At 45.1% G+C, this 27,186-nt stretch overlaps 1 protein-coding gene across 3 annotated transcripts in view; it reads left to right on the forward strand.

Moving 5' to 3' along the window:
- Positions 1 to 873: 873 nt before the first annotated feature.
- Positions 874 to 27,186, forward strand: part of mib2 (E3 ubiquitin-protein ligase mind bomb 2) — a 55,488-nt gene continuing 29,175 nt past the window's right edge. The window contains exons 1-10 of one of the 3 annotated variants that reach the window (XM_077653946.1): positions 874 to 1,025; positions 3,674 to 3,997; positions 7,870 to 8,041; positions 14,824 to 14,930; positions 16,344 to 16,538; positions 17,482 to 17,654; positions 18,217 to 18,327; positions 20,560 to 20,664; positions 21,683 to 21,851; positions 22,710 to 22,837. In XM_077653946.1, coding sequence (XP_077510072.1) covers positions 3,769 to 3,997; positions 7,870 to 8,041; positions 14,824 to 14,930; positions 16,344 to 16,538; positions 17,482 to 17,654; positions 18,217 to 18,327; positions 20,560 to 20,664; positions 21,683 to 21,851; positions 22,710 to 22,837 — 1,389 coding nt within the window. In that variant the 5' untranslated portion in view covers positions 874 to 1,025; positions 3,674 to 3,768. Of the gene's footprint in view, positions 1,026 to 1,205; positions 1,225 to 3,638; positions 3,998 to 7,869; positions 8,042 to 14,823; positions 14,931 to 16,343; positions 16,539 to 17,481; positions 17,655 to 18,216; positions 18,328 to 20,559; positions 20,665 to 21,682; positions 21,852 to 22,709; positions 22,838 to 27,186 lie in introns of those variants that run through there. The other 2 variants (XM_077653945.1, XM_077653947.1) reach the window with 2 other exon arrangements.

Below are 27,186 nucleotides of genomic sequence, written 5' to 3' on the forward strand. Positions count from 1 at the left end.
AAAGATAGATCGGCTGCTAACGATCCAAGTGCGGGGTTTCCGAAACAAGATGCCTGCGCGATGCCTGCGCGCGTAGGCGCCACCGTCGTCAGCTATAGTTAAAAACAGCTAAAGGATTGCCTCTACTCAGGACAACGGGCGGTGGAGGAAACATTTGTACACCCTTCGATGTATGTAGAATTATCATTCGTCATTAACGTGCAAAATGAAAGAATGTGAAATATTTCTCTCTAAAGCTTCTAAATGCCACGTGGACATCAACTCTGCACGTAAGTAGTTGTTTCCAATGATGATGCAATGCTGTAGCTATTGTGAGATGCTTGGATTCCTTTTCCTACAATTCGACAGTGACGACAAAAATTTAGGGCCAAAAGAAATGAGCAATATCTTAAGAGTGCATGAAAAGTAGAAATTAGAATACATCTGCCCAGTATATAAACTCTGCTTGCGTAAACTGGCTCTGTTTGAGACAGGGAGAAGAAAGGTACTGTGAAGAGTTATTATTTTCGTCCTCTACACACGCCGTTATGAAGCCGTGATGTGCGGCGACGGAAGGGCGAGCGCCGCTATAGTGCTGCGCAACTTGTGCAAATCTAGACGCGAAATCTGAAACCGAAACCAGCGGCGCGACGCGTACTACGTACTTCCCCGACTGTTGCAACAGAGTAATCGCGGTTTTCCTTTCGCCGGTCTGCTCTGTTGCTCGTTTTTTCCGCCTCTAGCATGGGCCGAGGGCCGCAGTTTTATTCCCATTCATCTCGGCAGCTATTTACCCCCGTAAGCCGGCTTTCCAGAAGCCTCAGCAAGCAAGGCTTCCCGTGCCATTGTCCCGCTCTCGCGAACGGAAGCTCGGGTGGTTGGTTGAGCGTGCTCTATTGTAATGCGGCGTGCCAAACAACATGGCTTCCTGTTGTTGTCAGCGGGCTCAGCGAGCGCAATGCAGCTAGGGTTTCGGCTTTCCAGTTAGCGGTGGCTGCGTGCTAGCATGCCGGCACAGTTGGCTTTCGCTGTCACAGAGCCATAAGGTGGGTAACCTCTTACCTTCATTTTCCTAGTTTACTCTGTCGAGTTAACGCAGGCGCCGCAGAGCGGTCGGCTCACTGGCCGGAGTCGGTGTCGCGTAGTACTTTCCCCTGCAACCTGTTTACATTTTCATCGTTTGCGCGAACCTAACCGCAGCGTAGTTTTTCGTTCAAGTTGGATCTTCTCTCTGCTCCTGCTGATGTAGGTAGTGTTGAAGAGTGAGTTGGATGCTATGCCCTTAGCTTCTGAAAGATAATTTCGTTGGCTCTTTCCGGTGTATACCTTCGGTCGCGTCATGGTTCGGTTGCTTGCGGTCAGTGGTCATAGCCTGAGGCAACAGCGGTCGAGTCATATTTAAGGATGTCTACCTGCAGGGTAGGAAGCTGTTGCACTCTTGCAAATGTTACCTGCAGCGCTTGCACGAGTGGGCGCCTGTGTGGGCGGCTGCGTTCAACTCTTTTCTCCTGCAGTGAGTTTGGGTTTTTTGTTGACATGGTGACCAACGATTGGTCACTCTTAACGCGATCGACTCGTCGGAAGGGAAGCAACTAACGTTTACGGATGTGTTCCCAAGTTGTACGGGTTCAGTTTGCCAAATTTTGTATTGTGGGTCTCAAGTCCTTCCGTAATTTGAGATGAGCGGTGTGTTTCCGCCCCTTGGTCGTCGGCAGCACCCGGCGCCTTGATGAGTTCGAGTTATAAAACTCACGGTTTGTTCATGTGTGAATTTTCTATGACATGTCAGCAGGTAAGCTTTCTTCTACTTGAGCTGCCATGGTTTTGGGGTAGCTGTAGCAAGTGCATCTCTTTTTGCTGAAAGCAATTAGTAGTCGTGTCGGTATAAATTTGTTGCTATTGCATTTCAGTTTCATTTAACAATATATAGAGCTGTAAAGGTGCGCTATGACACCAAACTACTTCAGGCTACACTTCAAGGTCATACTCCTTTTTGGTACCTGTGTGCGCTGGAAATGTACTCGTCATAGGACAGCCAGGCGGCTGTATTTCTTCATTTCTTCACCGTTAGCAACACTTAGTTGTAGTGGTTTGCTGGGGGATATGCAGATGTATGGGTTTAATTCTATCCGAGCAGCTCATGCCAAAGCCACTTAACTCAATAAGCACACTCAAAGCATATAGATGAATTCTTCCTTCAGCAGCAGGAAAGGACTTATGTGGTGTTAACCCAAGTTTGTGGCCTGGTTTCATTTATACAAGCCTTATAAATGCACTGCCTAAGAGCACAGATTCCTACATATACATTTTTGCAATATATTGGATACAAAAACTGCAGGCATATATATCGTAGGTTTGTAATGGTGCAACATATTTAAACAATGATCAAAAAACTTCATTCAGGAAATTTCTTGCACCAAAACACCAAGTTGTGCTTGTGAACTTTGCTGTTTGGCTGCACATCGGTTGTCTAAATACATTTTTTTTACCTTTTTGCAAGTTTCGTTTCTGAAAAAAATGTGGCACATTTCTTGAGATCAAACAGGTGTGCAAGCTTATAGAGGTAAACTCGTGTGGTCATGATATGTTGCCCCATGTGAGTTGCAGTTCTGGCAGACCCTGGCATAACCGCTGTTTTCACTTTGTTCTGAAATTATGTTCTCGCTATGCTAGTCTTCCCCATGACATGTTCTGAGCCGTTAGCAATCCAAAGGGCCTAAAAGTGTTCATTCGGGACTTTTCGTGAGCTGGTGGTTTGCTGCTTCATCAGATGGGAAGTCTTCAGTATGAAATCTCTAGCTCAAGAATCAATGTGAGCTAAACCAAAGACATGATACAGGTCTTTTGTGTTCGAGTAGTGAAGCGAGTAGGTATTGCCACTTATGTTATGGTTAAAAGAAATAAAACTTCTCTCTACTTAAGCTTGGTGGTTACATGCACCACACTTACTTTGCTGTTAAGTCCAGCCAATTTTCATTTTTAAAGTATTGCTACGCACGTTTTGAGGACGAAGTGTTTTGTAGAACGATGACTTCGCTGCGGTGCGCTCTTGTGATATTTTGTGAGTGGTCCTTGCCATCGCGTAACATTATGTACAGCCTTGGCCAAAACTCCTCAGGCCACAGGGTCTGCTTTTGAGCCACACAGTTTGTTAGTTATGGCACACCAGTAATTACATATATTTGCAGGGGGAGGTACTCTCTTCATCTCTCTGGTGTTTTTGAGCGTCAAGGATTTTGTAAACGCCCCACTTTAAAGTTTGCAACTGAAGCCTGTACCCTGAAGACATTTGAGGCAAGCTGTAAATGTGGGTTAAAAGGCTGTTCAACACAGCTAGTTGGTTCCTACTTCACGGTGGTTGCAGCAGAAAGGTTGTAATAATAAGTGCACAAAAAGGAATGAGAAAGGAACAAGCAGCTTCGTCCATGTTTGTTTGCTCGTTTCTTCCTGTGTCCTCGTTGTAACCTTTCTGCTGCAACCACCATGACATAAATGCAATTTTCTCCATTTATCTTGAGTGAATCAGTTTTAATGCTGATACACCTCCTGACCAGTGTCATTCATATTTTTGCCTTGTGTCATGTTTTGCAATGAACTGCGGTGGACTTTTTATTTCCAGTCTAATTATTTTTTGTTTTGTTTTTTATTCTTAACTCCAGCTCTGTGCCTCTACTCTCGGCTTGCTCTCCTGCAGGATGGTACCATGCACCGTCCGTGTCTTCTGCTGGAGATAGTGGTGTGGGCAGTGAGGGCTGTGCGCGGTGTGTGAGTGGTTGGGCTGTGCCATCGATGGCTGTGGAACTGGGCCTGCGGGTGGTCCGTGGGCCCGACTGGAAGTGGGCCAACCAGGATGGTGGTGAAGGCCATGTGGGCACCCTGGTGGAGATTGGCGAGCCTGGCAGCACCTCGTCACCGGACCGCACTGTGGTGGTCCAGTGGGACTCCGGCTCACGTACCAACTACCGCGTTGGATACCAAGGGGCGTATGACCTGCGCGTCTTTGACAATGCTCCTGCTGGTGAGTTTGTGCAGTCATCTTCGATAACTGTGTAGGCAATACTTACAGCAGGCTAACGTTTTGGATTCTGTCTGAAAATTTGATGGTGCATTTGATTGTGAATGCATAACTTCCTCACTATAAGGCATGGAATCACTAAGCTGGTGTGTGGTGCATGTGATGCCCTGTATTGGAAATGGCTATGGTTAAAGGTTTAAGGAAAAAGAAGGGAGATGATGTGCAGATGTGCTATGTTACTTGCCATTGTCGGCAAGGTGTTTGACCTTTCAGTATGAGCCGAGCAGGATTTATACCATTAAAATGTCAATATTCTGAACCTCAGTGGTGTACTAGGCTACATTTTCATTTTAGTGAGAAAATTATTCTTGTTACATTTTAAGTTTTTGATGAATGAAGACAAATTGTAGACTGCATGAAATACTGCTCACCTTGAGCTTAGTTTATCTCAAAAGACAGCTTTGTGATATTAGCTGCGATAGTATTCCTTCATTTTAGTTCTCAGGGCTAACATTTGGGTGCAGGCAACCTTTTGCTTATCCATTGCTAATCTGTAGTAATAGTAATGTGTTCTACAAACTATCATTTGCAAGCCAGTGTGACTGTAACACCTTGGATGCGCACACAAAAATGCTTTTTTTGTTCAACAATTCTTATGTTCCAGTATTAGCATCAACTTCGAATTTGACGATCACTAGAATAAGAGGCATGGGTGACTTGAAATGGTGGCATATTGCACTGGAGGCAAAACGGAAAAGGTGCTCCTGTGCTGTGTGTCAGTGTCAGTGCACGTTAAAGATCCCTAGGTGGTAGAAGTTATTCTGAAGAGATCTCCACTACTGCACCTCTTTCTTCCTTTCTTCCTTCACTCCCTCCTTTGTCCCTTCCCTTACAGTGCTGTTCAGGTGTCCAGGGAGATATGTGAGGCAGTTACTGCGTCATTTCATTTCCTCAAAACCAATTTTTATTGCACTGGGTAACATACTGTTTAGTGCGTAATTATGCTCTCAATCCCCTTCAGCCGAGTAGAAGGGGAGGCTGCAGACAACTCCATCCATTCATTGGTCTCATCAAAGTGGCTTCTGTCTGGTTAGGCTAATGTTTCTCTGACAGCCAAAACCCGTTTATGACTGAGAAAATTGAATTTAAAAATTTTACTGTCACTGATTCAAACTAGTCACGCCAGAACAGGCTGCTGTCATTTTTAGGTGAATGGCAGTGTCTTTGACGCCAAGCAAGGTGGGGCCAGAGAACTATTTCGTAAGCATTCCACCTCAGAAAAGGCTTGCACCAGGCCAGGGGTAAGCTTGGGCCTGTTGTGTCACTGGTGGTTATTTGGCGTCCTCCAGCATTCATGACAAACATTTGGTGTTGACACATGCATTTCACTTGCTAAATCAGCCAGCGATGGCGACACCTCTATTTCGTTTTTTTATCTTTTCTATCTTATAAAAGCTCTGTTTCTGGTTAGAGTGGTATCTTTTTCATTAGGATGCCATATTCAGTCACTGCAGGCAAACTTCTATCTTATAAAAGCTCTGTTTCTGGTTAGAGTGGTATCTTTTTCATTAGGATGCCATGGTCAGTCACTGCAGGCCAACTTCAATTTGTCTCAGGTACCCATTAAAATTCAGGCCGGTACAGTACTGTCAGCACTGTGCATAAACTTTGGCCAAAGGTGCCTGCCACTTAGTCTTTCTGTGGGGGTTTCCATAGTTCACAGGTGTGCGTCAAAACTGAGGGCTTTCCCCTGTTTTCACCACATGCAGCTGTTTTTAGGCTGCCATCTATCCCGGCGGAAAATATCTGTGGGGGCTCGTTATCGTGCGTGAATAAGTGCGAGTTATCTGTTTGCACAGGTGTTTCTGTTTGGTTTCTGTTAAGGTGCAAAAATGGGAACTTGCACTGGTCGCTGAACGTTTCTTTTCTGGGGGGGGGGGGGGGGGCCTCAACCGTGACATGGACCTTGCAACCTTCCATGGCCGTAATGGCTGTTTTGTGGTTTTGTTTTGTTTGTAGTATAAAATGTGGAATTTTATTAGCTTTAAACTTCAGTTTCAATGCGTGTCTTACGATGACAGGAGCACTGTTCTAAAGTATTATGACCTTGTAGAAGGCGTGTTTTATAATCAGATTAATGTCATAATTTAATGAAGCTTACAATAATTACCTGACCATGACATTTTGATCGTGTCCCAAGGTAGAATATCAAGCTAGCATAATTAAGGATGGCAAGTGTGTCCATACTTTTTATTTTTTAGAGATGTATAGAGAGATATGATGCCACTGGATGTGACTGATAGCTTAAGAACTCTTTAAGAGCTGCCATCTATGCTTTATCACTTTGCTGGAATGGTTTTCACGGTGCCAAAGCATCCCTTACAAACATCAGGCATTAAAGTTTATTTATGCTTGTGTGGCTTTATTTGCGATAAATAGATGAATATTGATTCTTAAAGATTGCTTACTTGTGTATTTGCATTGTTTCTGTTCCATACGCCAAGAAAAATGTGTGCGGAGTTTGTCAAGTACCTTGTGGTATGTGCATGCTACCTCCGCACAGTGCGGCGGCACAGTGCAACTTGAGGGAGGAAGAATTGCCATAGTGCTCTTAACGGGGTTTCTCCAAACACGCTTATCACTGCAACGGGGATGCCCAGATAGGAAGTGTGGCCGCGATAGGCCGAGCCTCCCAGCCCCTCCCCGCCTCCTCCACACGCACGGGGCCAACTGGCATTACTTCCTTATTCTCCCACCACACACACCACCGTATTCCTGTTCACTTCATTCTTGTCTGCAGAGTGACTGGAAACAGAGGTCTCAGACTGCTGCAGTTTTTGTGAATTTGAAGACAGAGAGAGCGAGAGGTTTGTTCTGCGTCTTGGCTCTGGTCAGGTCTTTGTCTGCTCGTATAATGGGACTCTTTGATGATGGAGGTTATGGTTTCGTTTCTTTTTCAGTCCTTCCTTGTACTGTTGCCGTGAGGTCGTTGACATCATCTTGCTGTTTTTGCTCTATTGATGGCTCTTTTCGCCGGCCTGCTGGGAAGTCTTTGCTGGGTGGAAGATTTCTTGCATCTCATGATATTTTTGTCCTTGTTTCGTGTTTACATGGGCGGAATTTAGTATTATTATTTTTTTTTTTTCGCCACACTCCTTTTGACACTTTGTGCGCCGTGTCTATCTACCATCTGTTGTGAAGAGTGCCTATATTTATGTGCAGTGACAAGACTAGCAGCTCCTCAACACTGTATGTCTGTCTGTACTCAAGGGGAATTCTCTGACTTGTGTCGTATGCTACTCTGCCATCTTTCCCCCTGTGGTGTAGCAGACATGCTGCTGCATTTTGAGCAGAATTTACACTGCTCCTGAGTCGTGGTGGCAGTTTATTTGAACAGGAGTTTGACATTAGATTGAGTGCCCTTGTATAACAGATTTGGCCTTCATTCCTTTCAGTCTTGTGCATAGTCCTTTTTTATGTTCTCGTGCCTCCAGTATTATGGAGTTTTCGCATGCTAGGTTACGTGCAGGGTTGAATGTTTTTCTCTTTTGCCTTTTTGAATAATTGGGAGGGTTGCCAGTTGTTCTTCCCTCCCTTTCCCTCTCCTCTTTTTTCTCGACCTGGTCTTTTCATTGTTATTTGCACACTTTTCACTTGTTTCAAGTGATTTGAAACAAGTCGGGTTGTAGCTGGCCCTGCGCCAACTACGAGGACCAGCACTTCTTTGTATTGTTTGCAAATCTGACCTGAAGCTGTGGCTACCACCCTGTAGGGTTTGGAGTATTAATGGGAGACTAACAGTATATTTCCGACGTGTGCATTTTCTTTTTGTTTTCATTGATATCATCTCGTTCGTCTTGTTGCCGGTCTTGCAGGCATCAAACATCCCAACATCATCTGCGACGCATGCTGCAAGCGAGGCATCAGCGGCACAAGGTGGAAGTGCATGCGTTGTTATGATTTTGACCTGTGCAACGAGTGCTACATGGCCGACAAGCACGACCTGGCTCACACCTTTGTGCGCTACGACACGGCTGGTTCTGCAGGGTGAGTTGGTCATTCACTTGCCCAACGTTGTCCTGTATTGTTGCATTGGCTTTAAATAAGAAGTGCTTGTTGGCAGCAGTCTGCAGGCTTTAAGATTAACCGCGCAGTAAAGTTGATCCACTTGTTTGTGGTGCCGTTACTATTGTGCCATGAAAAAGGTTGGAGGGGCTTTGAAATGATGATGTCCTGTGGAGTAGGAACTCTGCATGGTCAACAGTTGAGTGGCGGAGTAGCTCGTACAAAGAGCTTGCAAACGAAGTGTTGCAGCGGTATTCTGGGAAGTGTGGTACAGCACCAGGTATTGCCTGATGCCAGGTGTGTTTGTGCAATGCTAGATGCTGATGTGCAAAAATGTTTCATGCTTACACTTTCGAGAGTGGTATGAACCAGCACACATCTTTGTGATCACGCTGCAATCGACAACAAGGGTTTCGAAACCACAAAGTGTGGGAGGGTCAGCTCTCCAAGGTTTCCAAGACTGAAGCCAACACCAGTGGCCTTCTCAGTTGTCTTTTGTTTCTGTTAATGGCTGACCTTGCATTCTTTGCCCAAGGAAAACCTGGTTTCCTAGCCTTCATCTTGTTTACTTTTTTTCCATGCCTGGTGGCATGCACTTTCATTCTGAAAAAAATATATTCTAGAACTTCTTTGCTTCCAGTTTTTGGCTCCACATGTTTACTTTTTTTGTTCTGTTTTGGAGGGGGGGGGGGGGGGGGCATGGGGGGAAGGCACTCAAATTTTGCTTTAATTTTATCCTTAAAATATTTAAAAAGACAGTTCTTTTAGCTACATCTTGATACTTACCAATAGATCAAGACTGTTTATCACTGAATGTTTTCACACACCATCTTAAAATTGTATTTCCGTTTCTAATGAAAGAAGGCACGAAGATAATGTGTGCTGTCAGCTAGCCAATGAAGAGTGAGTGGAGAAAGGATGTTTTTAAAAGAACAAAGAAACTCGGCAGGGTTGGGGGGGGGGGGTCAGCAATACACACAGGTGGGAGCATTAACCATTTCATACTGACTCTGAAATTTGTGTAATTTTGTTATTTTCATGATATGGATTTGAGCTTTTAAGTTAAAAGTACAGAAGGCCGAACAATGATCCGCTTTGCATAGTTTTAGTACAAAGCTTCATTAGAATTGGGTTACATTGCTCACAAAATCTTGTGGAGTGATATTTACAAAGCAAGATTTAAGAATATGATTGATTTGGTTTTGATGTATCTAGTAAGCTCTCCTATATTAAAGAGGATGTTGTTTTCAGCAGCAGTGGAAACGCATGGGGCCTGTTGGCTGGTATTATGTTGGATTCATTTAGTATTTATTTCCTTTCTTTCATTTAGTATGTCCAGCATAGTGAATTGGTGCAATCGAAGCTCTGAATTGCATATGACGGGGTGTAATAAGACTGTGAATCACAAATGCTGTGTGTAATCGAAAATGAAGTGGACACATTAATCTGGTCGGGCACTGTCCACTGAAGCTTCAGGCTCAACAAATGCTAACCGAAATGGCAAATAGCTGGCACTTTGCGTGTCGATGGAATTGCATAAGCAGCCCTGGGGTGCGGCCTGACCTCGGTGACCAGAACCGACAACGCACTCCTTCACCAGAACAGGATTTGGCCACCCTGGTGCAGTACTTGGCCACAACCTTCTATGAACAAACCAATTAACCCTCGGCCCTCAGTCCCCAGCGGCTGCGAAGCAACTGACCAAGGCTGCAGTCAGACCTGTGACGCAGTGGAGGGTGCTAAGAATCTCTGGCTCCGGACAGGCCGCCACTGGAATCTGAACCTGGCAACGTTTAACGCTAGAACCTTATCTAGTGAGGCTAGCCTAGCGGTGGTGTTCGCGGAACTAGCGGACATTAAATGGGATGTCATAGGGCTTAGTGAAGTGAGTAGGACAGGCGAGGCATATACAGTACTAAAGGACGGGAACATACGGTGCTATCGTGGGTTAGCGGATAGACGAGAACTAGGTGTAGGATTCCTCAATTATCAGGATATAGCTGGCAACATAGAGGAGTTCTATAGTATTAACGAGAGGGTAGCAGCTATAGTAATTAGGCTGAATAGGAGGTACAAGCTGAAGGTGGTGCAGGCCTACGCGCCTACATCTAGTCATGATGACCAGACCGTTGAAAGCTTCCATGAAGACGTGGAATCGGCAATGAACAAAGTAAAAACACAGTACACTGTACTGATGGGCGACTTCAATGCAAAAGTGGGCAAGAAGCAGGCTGGCAACCAGGCAGTAGGTGACTATGGGTTAGGTTCTAGGAATAGCAGGGGAGAGCTATTACTAGAGTTTGCAGATAAAAATATTTTACGCATCATGAATACCTTCTGCAAACGAGAGAACAGGGAGTGGACCTGGAAGAGCCCCAATGATGAGACTAAAAATGAAAACGACTTCATACTATGCGCTCACCCTGGCATCGTGCAAGATGGGGAGGTCCTCGGAAAGGTGCGTTGTAGCGACCACAGAATGGTAAGGTCTCGAATTAGTTTGGACTTGAAGAGGGAATGGAAGAAGCTAGTAAAGAGGAAATCTATTAACGAGCTAGCGGTAAGAGGGAAAATAGAGGAATTCAGGATATCGCTGCAGAACATATATTCAGCTTTAACTGAGGAAAACGATCTTAATGTTGATACAATGAACGATAATCTGACAGCTATCATTACGGAGTATGCAATAGAAGTAGGTGGTAGGACGGTTCGACAGGATACCGGCAAGCTATCTCAGGAGGCGAAAGATCTGATTAAGAAACGTCAAAGCATGAGGGCGTCTAACCCTACAGACAGAATAGAAATAGCAGAGCTATCGAAATTAATAAACACGCGCAAGGTAGCCGACATAAGGAAGTTTAATATGGAGGGAATTGAGCATGCTCTAAAGAACAGAGGTAGCCTAAAAGCGCTGAAAAGGAAACTAGGCATAGGTAAAGACTAGATGTATGCGTTCAGAGAGAAGGAGGGCAATGTCATTTGCAATACGGATAAGATAGTTAATGTAGCTGAAGAGTTCTACACAAATCTATACAGTAGCCAATGCAATCAGAACGTTAATGATGGAGACAGTAGTGCACAGCAGTGCGTCATTCCGCCAGTAACGAAAGAGGAAATAAAGAAAGCCTTATGAGCAATGCAAAGGGGAAAAGCAGCTGGTGAGGATCAGGTAACAGCAGATATGTTGAAAGACGGAGGGGAGATTCTGCTAGAAAAACTAGCCACACTGTATACGCAATGCCTTATGACCTCGACCGTACCAGAAGCTTGGACTACTGCAAATCTAATCTTAATTCATAAGAAAGGAGACGCCAAGGACTTGAAAAATTAGACCAATCAGCTCACTGTCAATTAGGTACTGGGATTGAAAAAAGGAAGTGCCAGAGCACCTGTTTTGTTTGGCTATAAATGTGGGCTTTGAACAACACCATTAATGTATGTGCAAATAAATACATGCAATGTCCTGTGCACTTGATCGTGCAGCTAACTACTCAGCAAACAAAGTGCGCTTTTGTGGTGAGTAGGACAGCAGACATGGCTGTGAATTAGGCCTGCTGCTTCTTTTTTGTTCTATATTTTTGCAGAATGGAAGTGGGGGATGTTACTTGGAAATTTCTCGCATGTTGAAGTGCTCGCTGTAGCTGCAAGTTTAGTAGCGATATTCACGGAATGGACTCCACAGTGTGGTGACACTGTGACCCAGCATGTAAAGCACCAGCGTGTGTGAAACCATGTTGTTTGCTCTTTTCCCTGAGTGGTTGTCACAGTCTTGCTGTACAGTATTTCTTGGGAGCACTGCTACATGGATGTCTGAAAGCTAGTAAGGTAGAAGAGCCGCGAAGTGTCATTTCGTGATTTTTCTACTACCAGCAATATAGAGAGTGTGTGTGAATGGGAGGTTTCCACACTGCAGTGAAATGCTTGCAAGACAGTGACAGCAGAGTTTTTATCACGCAGCAAGCCTATATACCTTAAATGATGATTTGCCTGAACTAGAAGGGACTATGTAAATGCGAGGTGCTATACGTTGAAGAACATTGCCGACCACACGATTAATGGGCACATTTTAAGCGCAATGAGTTTTGTGCTCTAACTGCAGACCTTACAGCATGCGTGTATGGTGACATGGTGTGCTTTTTTATCCATGGATGATGGAGAGTAATAGTGATATAATTACATCATTCAAATTCTATATCATTGTGATTATTTTTGCCCTTCCATTGCACAAGCGCTCATTGTTAGACAGGTAGGTGGAGGATAAGAATCGAATAGAATTGAACAAAAAGTATTCTGTCATAGCGGCTTTACATTAGTTACGTGCCTTTTATTATTGCCGGAGTCTGTTAGGCAAGTAGGTGGATGATAAGAATAGAATAGAATTGAACAAAAAGTATTCTGTCATAGCGACCTTACATTCATTTTGTGCCTTCCATCCAATGCATACGAACAAACTGAGGGCACAAGGTGCGGTTAATTGCTTCGAGAAAAGAGGCGACCTTATTGGTCTTGCTTTCTACCTGTGCATATGACTAGAAATTTATGCTCATTGTATGTAGCACGTGGTTAATAAAATGTATGAGCATGAAAAAGCGCAGAGTCACGGCTTTATCAGTTAACTTTTACAGTTTATTAAGGCACCAGCACGAAAGACATGGGTGAAAAGGGAAGAAGCACAGAGCGTCTTTTGCACTGTTCCCCTTGTAATGTATCACCAACTTGCCCATTTAGCTACGGTGTTTTCAAGATTGTTTCATGCGAAGGAGCATGGCAAACTGACAATCGCTGGGGCTTGCTTACTGGTTTTGTCTGCTGGGTTCTGGTTTTGTCATTCACTCACTGTAAAGATCTTCATTATCGGTGTCATTTGTTTTATATTCTCTCCAAAGTCCACTTCAACGGGCTACCGCACCATATTCACAGGGGCTGTTTTCAAACGCCAGACAGCGATGACTTCGTTGTATCTCGTTTTATCGCTTTACACCCTCGAGAAAACAGGCTGTTAGGTTCTTATGAAGTTGCTTCTATCAGCAAACAAGCGCCAAGTACGTCGTGAAATTTTAAAACAAGCACAATTCCACATAGGCTGAACCCAGGAGCGGTCTTCCATAGTTCCGCCGCATTGGAGCAACTGAGGCTCCCTCTCTGTGGTTGTGAAAATGCCAGTTGACACAAAGTTAGACATGTGCGTTTAAACCACATGACATATTAAACAATGAAGTTTTGAGAAGCAGTCTTTCTATTAGCAGCTACTAAATCTTTTGGTGCCTGCAGGTGTGGGTCATTTATTAATTTTTTGTTTCAAAGCTTACAATAAACAAGCACTCAAATGACTTTTGTTGTTTTTATGAATGTCTCCTTCAAAATGCTAGCATGTGCAAGTGCTCACTTCTTTCATTTTCTTTTTTTTTTGTGCACGTTTTGTTTGGCCGTGACCTCTTGCTATCAGATTTCACACCCCCTCTTTTCCTTTTTTGCATTTCATTTGTGCCCACTTCCCTGTGCACATCTGTCGGAGATCAGTTGCACATCCGACGAGGAAATCCCTTTGTTTTGGTTGGCAAAGGAACGAAAGCTAGGGAATGTTCGGGGTCGATTGCACAAGTGGTTGAAACTCTGTGAGAAAGGAGGAGAGGGGGCAGCTCCTCTCGCGCATCTAATTATTCTGCTGCTACCCGCGCCTGTTCCTGGTCTGTTATCACTGCCTGTCGTACGTGCTGCTCATCCGCTCTTCAATCTTGCGATCTCTCACCAAGTTGTCGCACCGATCAATGCCGCTTTGCTCCTCGAGGGCTGGCCACTTGGTTTCCAGATGCGAGTAGAGTTGGCATCTTTCCCAGACTACCTTGTGTGCTAGGTAACTGCAGTTCGCTCTTTGATTTCCAAGTTCTTTTGGTCTTTTTTTTTTGTATGAGGCTGATAGAATATTTTGGTTAGCTTAGTTGTATTTTGGTTTGGTCTGAGTTTGTGTGATATTTAGCTGAATTTGGTTTGTTTTCAACCTTCCCCATGTCTTATTCTTTTCTTGAAGAATAGAAGTTCTCTGTTCGTTAGGGGGCAGTTGGGTTTCATTTTAGCATTATAATTGTGTTATAGTATAACCTGGACAACCTGTTATTATAAAGGGTGCCCCTTGCATTTTTTTTTTACTGGGTGATTAAGTGAAGGTTGTGAGAGTGAAAGGGGCTACCTGTCTGGGTGTTTGGAACATACGTGATGTAAGCCAAAGCCTTTACTGCCAAGCCATTTGCTTTTGTTTCACACATATTGTGCATTCAGTATCTGTGAGTCTGTCATGTCGATTTGTTTGTATCTAGTTTCCTGCTAGAGACTCTCAAGATTCATGCTTGGCAGCTTTGGCTACTAGTTTCAAGTTATTCTGTTAACCAAGTCTTGTTCGTCATGAATTGTCAGGTTTTCGCCACTTTCCTTTTTCTTGAGGTATAACTGAGGTCAAGGAAAATATTGCAAAGTGCATGCTGTAGAAAACCTTTTGTTGACTTTATCTCTTTTTCTCCTCTCGTACTGCTCATGTGCTTCACTGAAAAGCTGAACTTGCCAGTTGCAGTGCTTTGCATTACTGTAAAGGTATTTTTAAATAGGTATAATTTTCTGTGGTTGTACTGTTTGTTACCTGCCTTGCTAAAATTATGGCAGAGAATCTCTTCGGCACAAAAATGTCTCTTTCTTTATTCAGGCTTCGTAATGAGGCTTGCCTCAGTGTGCAGATTTCACTGAAGAGTAATGTGAACTTTTCGCCTCTGCAGGATAGAAATGTCTAGGAGGCAGGGTGCGGTGAAAGTCCAAGCGCGTGGGATTTTCGTCGGTGCCAGGGTTGTCCGAGGACACGATTGGGACTGGGGCAACCAGGACGGTGAGTGCTTTGGCCTTTCTCCACTGTTGCCATTTGAAACTTGAAGGACTCCACAGTGGCCTGATACTGTACCTCCTTAGGATGAAAGTATTACTACCTTTCACACTAGGTGCAGTGGTCTTATGATTTAGAGAATATTTTTTATTTTCTCACAAGGTAGTACAGACCTGAGTTACATGCAGGGCACGCTAGCAATGAATCCGTTGTTGTTATAGAGGTGGTTAGACAAAATTTAGAAGATGTAGTTTATAGTATCATAATAAGAGGCTTGAAATATTTGTTGCCTATACAATTTTCAGAATTTATGCAGTGCAGCAATTACATTAAGGACGCCTGGGATTTATCATTTGGAGTTATCATTCAATTGCCCGCCGCACTGACTCGGTGGTTAGCGTGCTTGCTACTAAGCTGGAGTTCCCGGGTTTGAACCCGGTCACAACGGCTGCGTGACGGGTGCGTTTGGATGGAGGCGAAATGCACAAGGCACTCGTGTGCTGTGCAATGTTAGTGTATGTTAAAGATCCCCTGGTGGTCGAAATTTATTCCGGAGCCCTCCCACTACAGTGCCTCTTTCTTCCGTTCTTCTTTCACTTCCTCCTTTATCCCTTCCCCTATGGAGGCTGTTCAGGTGTCCACAGTTACTGTGCTGTTTCATCAAAAACTATTTTTTTTTTTCATTCAGGGTATGAGCCAGCATATAAAGGAAGTGTGCTGCTGTAATTTTATCATAACATGCTGTAATGACATTAGAGGACAAAGTATCTCCCACATTGTGCATAACCTTGTGCAAGATCATCAAAGTTGTGTTGAAAGAGCATGCCTGCCTACAGAATTTGCTGTAAGAGAAGGGAGGAGTAACCTGTTGCAACTGCTACCACTGTCGCAACACGTCCCATTGTTCACCTTGTTGCAAGAAGAGCGGTTGCAAACTTCATATCAAAGGAACACCAAGGGCAAATTGCAGCTGTGCTGTAGCTTTACATTGCTACAGCATAGCTGTAGTTAAGGTGCAGTAACTGTCTCACATCTTGGTGGACACCCGAACCGCGCTGTAAGGGAAGGAACCATGCCATTCGCTTCCAATCAGTGATCACGAAGTCCGTCTCGGTATTGATGTCATGACTTCGAATCGAGTGGTGGGAGTAAAAATGTTTCATTCTTGAATCCAGTGTTCTCAGCTAAAAAGATGTCTTTTTCTGCCAGTTCAACATCCACATAGCCATAGAGTTGATTTTTACTGAGAACAAAAATTGGATTTAGTTGTCCTGAGTCTTCCTTTAAGCAAGTAGCTGGTGGAAAACCTTTTTGGTGCACAGCTGGCTGGTGTGGTGAGGCTCTTCAGGCCGGCATGGACGTGGTGGCAGCCTGAGCATTTTATCGAGACCTCAAGTGACAAAGCGGGGTCCTGTGCAGGGGGCGAAGGCAAGGCAGGCACGGTGACGGACGTGCGGGGCTGGGAGACGGAGTCCGGGCGGAGCGTGGCCAGTGTGCGCTGGTCGTCCGGCTCCACGAACGTCTACCGGCTGGGGCACCTGGGCAAGGTGGATCTGAGGTGCATCCAGGACGTACCGGGACCCACCTACTACCGGGAACACTTGCCTGTTCTCGGTGTGTGGAGAGCGTACTCACTACAGTCTATGTTGCTGGCAACGGTGAAAGACTGGTGCAGCAAATAGTTTCCCTTGGCACTGGTTCCTGTTTTTGAGCAGCAAAGACTATAATAATAATATTATGATATTATCATGGAGTATACCATCATGGTTTTTTGCTTCTTTCTTGCCTTTGTTAAACCCATTTTGTTTCCGCTCTTTCTTTCCTTTTTTCTCCCCACGTATGGGGTAGCCTACTGGGCATCACCTGGTTAACCTCCCTGCCTTTCCGTTCTTCCGTTTCTCTCTCTTGCCTTTGTGTTCTATTGAATACATCTTGCTTTGAAACCAAGAGCAACTTCTGAAGTGTCTTTAGATTAGATTAAACTTCTGAAAATTTTCTTTTGGTCTCAAAGAAGCACTTGAACTGCAAGAGGAAGCATTAGTTGGGGGATTTTGGATCATTTTAGCCGCAAGTGAGACTTTTTGACATTGCTGTTTCTTTCGATTTCTTCCATCAGTGTGTATGGACGGTGATAAAGTGGTAAAGAATTGTATGGTTTATATCGCACAAAGTCATGCAACACCTCGGGCAAGGCATCCAATCTTTTGCGATGGAAATCAAACAGTTTAATCTCTAGGATCTGTTTGACTTGGCATGGAGAAGCACAAACACTCTCAACGTAAGCTACAGGTATATGGAGCACGGCTTATCAGCAGCAAGCTTCTCAAGCTGGTAACTGAATGGGATAACAAAAGATTGTGCGTAGGTCTGCAATAACTCTGACGTGCCAGCCCTGTCAGTGATAACAGGCTGCTATCAAGGTTTAGGTTGCACGAAATGATGCACACGTGCCACATGCTTGTGAATGCTGCAGAGACGATTGACCTTTTTGAAGCAGGCATAAGGTCATGGTCAGGCCCTGATATGCATTGCGCACTGCGCACATGGGTCGATGCAGGCACGGATTCCCCCCCGGACAGGGCAGTTGTGACACAGCGAGGTGCCTCTTCAGCCCAGTTGCCGCAGCGCTCACCCTTCAGTGTAGGAGACAGGGTGGAAGTGCTCCTCGACATCGAATCACTGAAGATCATGCAGGATGGGCATGGAGGCTGGAATCCCAAGATGTCCGAGGTCTGTGCTGCTCTTGATGTGTGCTTCCCTGCTGTGTGTGTTTTATTTGAGAGGTTGCTCTTTTTCTTCTCAGCTCATTTTAGCCGGGGAAAGGACATGGCAGGGTACTTTCACTTTCCAGATCCTTCACAGCTTGAATTTGTTGTACACCCTAGGCTCCTAAGTGCCATTGGCACTGTTTACACATGATGTGGAAGTTGTGCAGATTATGATATATTGGAAAAGAACTTGTATTCTTGTAAAAACAGTCATTCTTACAAAATCATTGGAGTCAATAAATTGCTTAATCCATAAGAGTTACTGGTAAGGGATTAGTAACTATTCCTATTTTGAAAAAAGGAAAGGAATAGGAAAATGGACAGCTGAAAACACTCCAGCCAGCAGAATCCGTGTTTGCCAGAGCTGTGCAACAAAGAACCTGCTATCTGCCGTGCTGACATGTGGTAGCGCTATAACTGCAGTAACGCTAAGTGCATGCCTTTGGTAATGCTGCTTGACTAATGAAAGAATGTCTGAGTAGAGACAGGGATGTAGATGAAGCTGCTGGGTGTGTGCCTTTCAGGTGATCGGAAAGATAGGCACCGTTCACCGTGTGACAGAGCGAGGGGATATCAGGGTCCAGTATGAGGGTTCCAATAACCGGTGGACTTTTCACCCAGATGCCCTGACAAAGGTGGGTGCTGTTACGGACATTGTGAAGTCCGGAGTTAGTTCATTTGAACTCTTCGTTAACATGGACCTAGAGTCCGAGCGAGTCGAGTCTGTGTGAATGTGAATTGACTGAATTTATGGCCATGCCACTTGAAATCATTATTTTAAATGCTTTTCAGTTTGAGCCTGAGTGTGGTCATGTTTTGTGTGTCCATATCAGGAAGTCAGAGTGAGTCATAGTTCATGAAAGCCTTATTTTGTGTTTGTGCATGCGAGTTCAAGTGTAAGTTGTTTGAGCCTTGTATGCGTGATTGGAGGTACATTATTTGTGCCAACGATGTGCATTTGTAGTATAATTTGCTTTTTTGGATTGTTGATTGGGCTGAAACTAGTTGTTTCTCATGTCTTATGTGAACTGATGGTGTAACAGTTTTTCTGGGCAGTATCGAGATTAATTAGCCCCCATTTTCTTTGCCTGCACTGAAGTAAAAGCTGCGGAATGGAATTGTGAGAAATGCTTCACATCCAGTGCAGGACCAAATCAGTACATTAAACAAATGCCTCTCTGTCTTATTCTTAGCAGTGGAAGCGGATGAAAACGTGAGGTGTTCACCATAGGCAGTGTTCTTCTGTTAGCTGCTAAATGGAGAGCCACGTCATATTAAATTTTCATACTTCTTGCTACAGCCCTGGCAATTGCATCCTGTCAATGTCTTAATGTGTGTGTTTTTCTTGCCAAAAAATACACAGCCAGGCTTTTCTTGCCCTAGCGATAAGGGTCCTCTTGTCGTCGTTATGTCTTCCGTCACGCGCACGTCGGAAGTGCGCAGGTTACAGTGCACCATGCAATAGGCAGGCGGGATAGACACGATCGCTTGCCCCAATGATGACACCGTGGCACCGTGCCTTGGTCCCCACTTCGGAAGCCCTGTGCGAGATTTCACAAGTGGGCTCTCCCGCTTATTATACAGCATTTACTTGTGTATTTTGTGTTCTGATTTGTTACCCGGATTTAAAAAAAAAAAAAAACTTGTGTTCGCACATTTCGCGCGCTCTGCTGTGCGAGCTCACCAGCATGCATGTGAGTGCGCACACGGCATACTTGGGAAGACTGGCATGGCCGCGTGGCGCTACGAATTGTGAGTGGTGTCAGAAAAATTGAGTAATTAATTTGTAAATTGGTTCTGATAAAGAAAAGTCAATTACTTGCTGTTTACCTGGCTCGGTCGCTGGCGGTCATATTCCCCGTAGGAGCGGCTGTGAGAGCAAACTTCTGGCAACCTCCGGAGTGTGCATCGAGCCATAATCCGAAACTACCGAACCGTTGGCTGTTATCTTTGCCACTACTCAGCCGGTCTACATACAAGGGCGCTGTTTTATCGCCCGATATCTCTATTTGCCTCTGACTCTGGTATTACATGACGTGGGTCCGGGACGGACGCAGCGGGAGGGAGGGGGAGGGGGGGGGGGGGGGCGTGATGTGCGTCAATTTATATTAGGAGTCAACTTTCTCTTGGCCAGTGAGGGGCGCGAGTTGCAGGGTCGACTATATGCGGCACTATACCATGTACTTTGCGCTTTATGACCTTTGCAGAGCTTTTAGGACGTGTTCGCAAAATCGCCACGTAATTTGTGCACCCTCTTTTTGAAGCCTCAGTCTTAGGAAAAAAAAGTGTGCAAAGTACGCAAGTGAATACGGTAGTTGACCAAGACTAGCTCGCAGAGTGCACGCTAGAAGATTTGTAGAGGTGACAGGATGAGTACTGTGAGTGTGGACGTTAATCACATAGCACATTATGGACCGAACAGAAAAACGTGCGCTTTCACGTTCCGATTGTTTGAAAAGTGCGGTCGGCCATCTTGTTTTCATCACATATGTTATTGTGGGAAACCCTACTTGTGGAATTTTGCATGATGTTCAGGTGTAGCGGTGTCTGAATGTTACCGGTCCAGCTGTTAAAGGGCGGAGCGAAAGGGATGCCTTTGTACTATTTCTCCAACACTTTAAACTCAATCTTTAAATAATTAGCCCTGGTATTGTGGTTTTGATATGGTCAGATTTATGAAATTCGATGTAGTATTTCATTTTTTTTAATATTCAGACATTTTCGAATATACGGAAATTCTCCAATATCTATTTCTCAAATGTAATATGAACCGAACAACAAACATATATGATTCATATATGATGTTGCCCACCTGTGTAGGAGTTCGTTTGGGCACACATTGTTTCATTTCCTGCTCTGGTTACCAGGTGGTCATGTTCTCTGTGGGGGACATGGTGAGGATTTGTGACGACCTGCAGAAGCTGAAGGAGTGGCAAATTGGGCATGGCGAGTACATCGATGCCATGAAAGGGGTGAGTCAGGAAGAGCACTCGGGGCTCTTTCTGCGTATCCTTAGCAATTTTAAGAATACAAGGTTTCTGTTAGGATAGCATTATGCACCGATCAGTGATGTAAGAAAGTCGATGGCTTGTGTTAGCTTTGGCAGCTCGGGTTAGTTTGATTTTCATTCTCGGAGAAAAAAATGCGAGTGTTTTGATTGAGCATTTTTGTTGCATTGTTTCACTTGACGGCCTTATCTGCCTCAGTGGATGTAGGGGCATCATTTCTAGTAAAGATAACGTGGTGTTCTTCTCTTCAACGTTCGATGTGGTCAATGTGGTTTCATCTGTTGTCACTCGGCAAAGCTAGTTTTAAAGGGCAGAGATTTCATTGTAGTTTGAGAGACATGCTGTTGTTTGTAGAGGACCATTTTACCATAAATGTGGCACTGGTGTCATTCTGTGATCTGGAGGACATGCCAGTGCCGGCTTTGTACATGGGGCCTTCTGGAATCATCCTTCATGCTGTTGGTGTAGGAAAACGCATGGCTAAAAATGGGCACTTTTTGCGTTACCATCTGTTTGGCTGCCTGCCAGGGAAATGGAAATGATTTTCCTGCTGCATCAAAATTTATCATAGTCATAGCCATAGTTGCCATAGTCGTAGTTGCTTCTCTTATGAACTTTTATCCTCTCTCTTCTTTCACTTCCTTTATTCCCCTTGCTGCCTTTTCTTTCTTTTTGGTTTTGGTTTTGTCCCTCATAGCCTGAGTTGCTTTGTAACATTAAACCCCCTAAAACTTTTCTTTCTTTTGCCTCTGTTTTGCATAGCACATGTGTTCAACAGTGGTTGTGGGTCGAGCCATCATTTCATGAGCAGAGTGTAAGAACTTGATCGAAAAGTTTGTGCCATGGCTGGCAGAGCTTAGCTGTGGCTTCTGCAGGTCTGTGCAATGGTCATGCAAAGATGTCTGGACTGCCATGAGCACATCTCAATATTTGGCTGGCAGTTGTGGGCTGTGCTGATCTACAAAAGTTGTCTTTTATGCAGTGCCTGGGCAAGTTGGGCAAAGTAGTAAAGTTGTATTCGGATGGCGACCTGCGGGTGAGCGTGGATGGCCAGACGTGGACGTTTAATCCACTCTGCGTGGTTCCTGTGCCTGGGTCGGCCACCGAGATCAGCAACACCATGACGGCCAACACTCGCGAAGAGCACGCCAGTATGTCATTGATTTGCTTCTAGTCCGGGGGCTGCAGTACGTTTGAACCAAGAGATTAAAAAAAATTGTCCTCACCTGCTGTAATTAAAATTTTTATGTGTGAACATTTCCTGGGGACTTATGAAATCTTGAAAACACTTTGCTGTTGCAGAGATGTCATCAGAACTTACTTTTTTAGAGCGTGATTCAGCTTTATAAATTGCTTATAACCAAAGGCATGGTATTTCATGCAGTATTCCAACATTCAAGGTCTGCTCCATATAATTTGCAGAACAAGGACTTTTTGAAGCCTGATTGAAGCTGAACATTGCAAACACTACACCTTTAGCTTAAAAAATTACGTCTCTATCTGTTGTAGATGCACAGATATTGACCAAAACAACTAGGTGACCAAAGTTTTCATGCTGTTTTTATTGCCTTCTCCTGTGCATATTCAGTCCACACTGCGATTTAACTTCGATATTATGATCTGAATACGTACTGGTTTCTGTAAGAAAAAAAAAAAAACTGGTAGCCATAGACTTCAAAACTGATGTTTTCAGAAAAATTTAATTATGGGTCATTTTTTTGGTCCCAAATACCAGTGTCCCCCCTTACCTGGTACGCCCCCCACCCCCTCCCCCACAGGCCCCTACCACACAGTGTACAGTGGTTTCCTCGGCAGTGATGTCAGGTGTGCTCTACCCACACCTATGGTTTTGTTGTAGCTGTGAACCTGTAAAATCAGTTCAAGTTCTCTCCGCTTTCAGTGTTTTCAATAAAGCTCAGCTTGGAACACAACATGATGTAAACCCTGTTGCCTGTGAAATGCTAGTTGGACACATCAGATGGTGACACATCTGCCTGTTCTCGCTGCAGATCCGTTGTTGAGTCATCTGCTAGCTGAACAGCAGAGTGATGCTGGCAGCATGGACCGACTGGTGCGGGATGCGGCCCAGGGCCACCTGGAGGTGGTTCGTGACCACCTTGCAAAGCATCCAGATTGGGTATGCACACCACATTGGCGATGCATGTTGGTGGCAAGCTGAAGCAAGAGAAGATGGCAGCTTTGGACAGGATAATCATTTCATGCCCAGCCATAGAGGGTCAAGCGAGCGTTTGAGGATACTGAGTACCGGAATCTGCTCAACATGAGCCAAAGTTCCCAGGAAAAGTCCCATAAAAATGTTCCAAACTACGTAATAATTTATCACTGCACAAAAATTAACAAGATTTGTTGAAATGAGCAACAGCAGCCCTCTCAATGCACTGGCGCCGCACTTTGAAACGAGCGATTTTTCATAATGACGAGCAGTTTGCTGAAGCCTGCTCAAAGTTGCTTGCCTATGCTCCTTGCCCATGTTAGTTTCACTGGTTTCCAGTTGTTCCTCAGCACCCACTAGCAGTTGTATTGAGGAGCTGCTTTTTCACTTACCAGTGTCATTGAACTTGTAGGTTCTGCATGCGCTCTAAGCTAAGTGCTAGGTACCGTACTTACACAATTGTAAGTCGACTCGAATGTCAGTCGACCCCCCCCAAATCACATTTCCGGAAAAAAAAACAAACTTCGATGTTGTTTAAGCTTGGCCTTGAATAGTTGAATGCGGTAGCATTATCCAGCGGCCGCCGTTTATCACCAGCCGCTATCGGCTGCTGCACGCTGCCGTGCCCGTGGGTAGATTCCAAAACGAAAATGTGTTGGTCACTGGACAACTTGTCCACATTTACACCATCGTCCTTACTAGCGCTGCCGTCGTGATCGCTGCTGCGGTCCCACAGCACGTCGTTCTAACGTCATCGTCCAGCGAAATCCCGCACTTCGCAAACAACCACATCACGACATCGTGTGGAACAGCTGAAAATTTTCCTCGCTGCAGCTGCCACACCTGCATCACCCGTTGCGAATGTCGAACTTGGGGCCCGGTGCGCAGTTGTTTGTTTCTTCGGCTTAAAATATGATAGCCATCTTGAATGTAGCCGTGAACGAGTGCCGTTCGCTTACCGGACACGGAGCACAAATGACAGCCGACGAGGCACTACATTAAAACTTGTGAAATGCGGCCGGCAGTAGTCGAATGTGTCAGAGCCAAAGAGAAAATACGCGTGATTGGCGTCTTTTCTTCCATTGGCTATCGACACACCCCGGCGCCACTTCGGTTCCGAATGGGAGTGCTGCCGCGATTGGAACAGCGGCCCTTCCATCAACTATCGACGCTCCCTTGAGCACCGAGTACGCAGTTGAAAGTAAACAAAAAAAAAACTTGGACGGCGCCCGTTAAAAGTAGAACAAGAATGCGTTATCGGGCCGCCGCCGCTTATCAGCAGATGCAATCTGCGGCCACGTGTGGCGAATAGGCTGATGCTGGTTTGCTGCTTGTCAACTGCCACTATCGGCCGCCTCGCGTGGGGCTGGGTTGCCGGCTCTGCGCGTTGACTTAGCAGCTGCTCAAGGCTAGCAATAAGAGTGATGCGACGAAGCCGTGCAGCAGAAATCCAACCACGCTGTAGCGTGCCTGATATCTCGTTTGCCTCGCATTTATTTATGGTGCAATGCTTTGGTTTCGATTTTAAGTTTACCCTCCACTTCGGATTTTCAAAGTTTGAAAAAATAGGTCGACTTACAATCGTGTAAATACGATAGTCAAACCTGGATATAACGAAATTGAAAAAAGTTCGCAATTTTTCGTTATATCCAGGTTTTCGTTACATGCAGTTTTGGGTTAAGACTGGTAAGGATTATGCCAAAACGAAATAAAAATTCGACAGATATCAATTCAAGTGAACTCGCCATTCAAAGAATTTATTTAATAGAGAAAAACTGCGTAATTTTCGCTTGCTGTTTTTGCCCGATCGAAGCCACTACTCGGCGCTCCAAGGAAACTAAGGCATCCATGGCTGCTTCATCGTCCTGCGAGCCGACGAAATGGCGCAGAACGTCCACCGCGTCCATCAGTTCCCTCGCGGTGGGAACAGCACAAAACGTATCAGGCTCTGACGAACCGTCACCTTCAAGGCTATCTTTAACGGTTTCGACAAGTGCCGCATCAGTCATCTCTTCCGTAGCCACGGCGCCGTTGTCCACGAACAAAAAGTTTCACAGCTCGACACCGTCGGGCACCCCACCGTTCATGCGTAGATCATCCTACGCTTCTGCGACCTTGGGTGGGCTTGAAGGTTCGTCTTCAGTGACTGTAGCTTGAATGGCCTTATTTACCTGAGCCTTGGCGAAGCAATTGGTGATCACTTGTGATCCGACCTCTTGCCACGACGCAGCAAGCATTTCGATTGCTTGGTAGATATCCACTTTTGTTGGCCATTCAAGGCGGATGTCCAGGAGCATCTTCTGTATCAATCGACGCCGGTAACAGCATTTAAAGCTGTTAATAACCCATTTGTCTAAGGGCTGTACCAGAGAAGTGCAGTTAGGTGGCAAATGCTGCAGCTCGACCTTAGAAAGCTGTAGGCCTTCCACATGGTGCGCGGAGCAGTTGTCAAGCAGCAAACAAATGCTGCGAACTTGTCGCTTGACATCTTGGTTGAGCTCCTTCAGCCAGTCGTAAAAAATTGCCCGCGACATCCAAGCTTTGGAGTTTGCCACATATTTTACTGGCATCCGCCCTGTTCCTTTAAAACATCCGGATCGGGCATTGCGGAAAATAACAAACAGGATTCGCTTGTCGCTGGCATCAGTGTTGGCGCAAAGCAAAACCGTCACGCGGAGTTTAATTTGCTTTCCACCGCGGCAGTCTTCTCCTTTCAGTGAGAACGTGCGGCTCGGTAACATTTAAAAAAACAGGGCCGTCTCATCAGCATTATAAATGTCGGCAGCTTCATAGTGGCTGAAAATGCCGGGAAGCTTCTTGGCCACCCACGAGGCAGCAGCATCGCTGTCTGCGGAGGCAGACTCGCCAGATACCACTTTTCCGACGACACCGTGCCGGCTTTTAAATCCTTGTAGCCAGCTGTTACTCGCTTTGAAGTCGTCGTGGCCCAGGATACAAGCAAAATCTATGGCTTTCTGCTGCAAAATCGCGCCACTTATGGGCACGTTTTGTGCTCGTCTGTCCAAAAACCATGCAAACACGGCGTTGTCCACATCAGCATACGTCGACGTCTTCAGTCTTTTCTTCTGGGCGCTTGTGCCCGACTCCATCGCACTGCGGATGCTTTGTTCTGCAGCAAGAATGGTTGACAGGGAGCTGGCTGGTATATTGAAGTGGGCAGCGACATCCTTCTTTTTTTCGCCGGCGGTAACCGCATTCAAAATCGAGAGCTTATCTTCAAGCAACAAAACTTTGCGTTTCCTCACAGCAGAACTCATCGTAACGAACCGACACCGTAAACACACACCAACACACACACGTCAACACGCTGACGAAGAAGGCTTACCATAACTGCGCCGCAACACCACGAAAAATTTGTCATAGTAGTGCCACCTAGTGTCAAGCTACAAAATGAAAGCTTAAAAGTTGCTACGCTTGCCACGGAGCGGCGATAGCGGCGCTCAACATCATCATCATCACTGAGGTCTGCTTGTTTGCTGCGATTGCAAGCGTTCTGCTCGCGGTCTACTTTACCTTTTAATATAAAAACTTACTTAAACAATATTCATTAAAGTTGCGCACTGCCCGGTCAAATTTCGGGCAAAACATTACAAGATACAGCTCGATGATCAGAGCCACGGATTCGTTACATCAAGGTCAACTGCCGCAACGAGTTCGTTACATGGAGGTCGCCTATACATGGGCTTCAATGGGGGATGTGCTGGGGAATTGAAAAATTTCGTAAAATCCAGGAATTCGTTACATAGAGGTTCGTTACATAGAGGTTCAACTGTAGTAGTAAGTGGTTTATTAAAATAATAATAACAAGCAAGGAGGAAAAGATTTTTGCTAGCCCCGGCATCTGCCATCGATACTGAAGCACCTGAGCTGGGGCAGCGGAAATAAAGGATAGCAGGCAGAATGGAGAAATGAAAAGAAGGAGGTGAGGGGACGGGAAGAGAGGGGGAGAGGTAATATACATAAAAACTATTTACTCAATAATCAAGAGAGAAAAAAATTTTGTTTGAGAGAAACGGGGAGTAGTATTGCTCCTCAAATTTGTTCCTTGGCAATGTTCCTCAGATTTGTTTGTCGTATGGGTGAAGAAAAATTATGCTGGGATGGCATCACTTGTAATGCACCCCTAGCGATTTCATTGCGTCTTTTTGTGATCAACAAAGTGCTTAAGTGCTCTTTTAAACAATGCAGCAGTGGCTGTATTGTTCATAGCACTTGCAGGTTGATATATTGTGAATAAAATGTGCTTTCTTGTAGTGGTCGTTGGACAGGCGGGATAAATGTCGGCTGTCTCC

The sequence above is a fragment of the Amblyomma americanum genome, chromosome 2 (assembly GCF_052857255.1).
Source record: "Amblyomma americanum isolate KBUSLIRL-KWMA chromosome 2, ASM5285725v1, whole genome shotgun sequence".
In the NCBI taxonomy this organism is placed as follows: domain Eukaryota; kingdom Metazoa; phylum Arthropoda; class Arachnida; order Ixodida; family Ixodidae; genus Amblyomma; species Amblyomma americanum.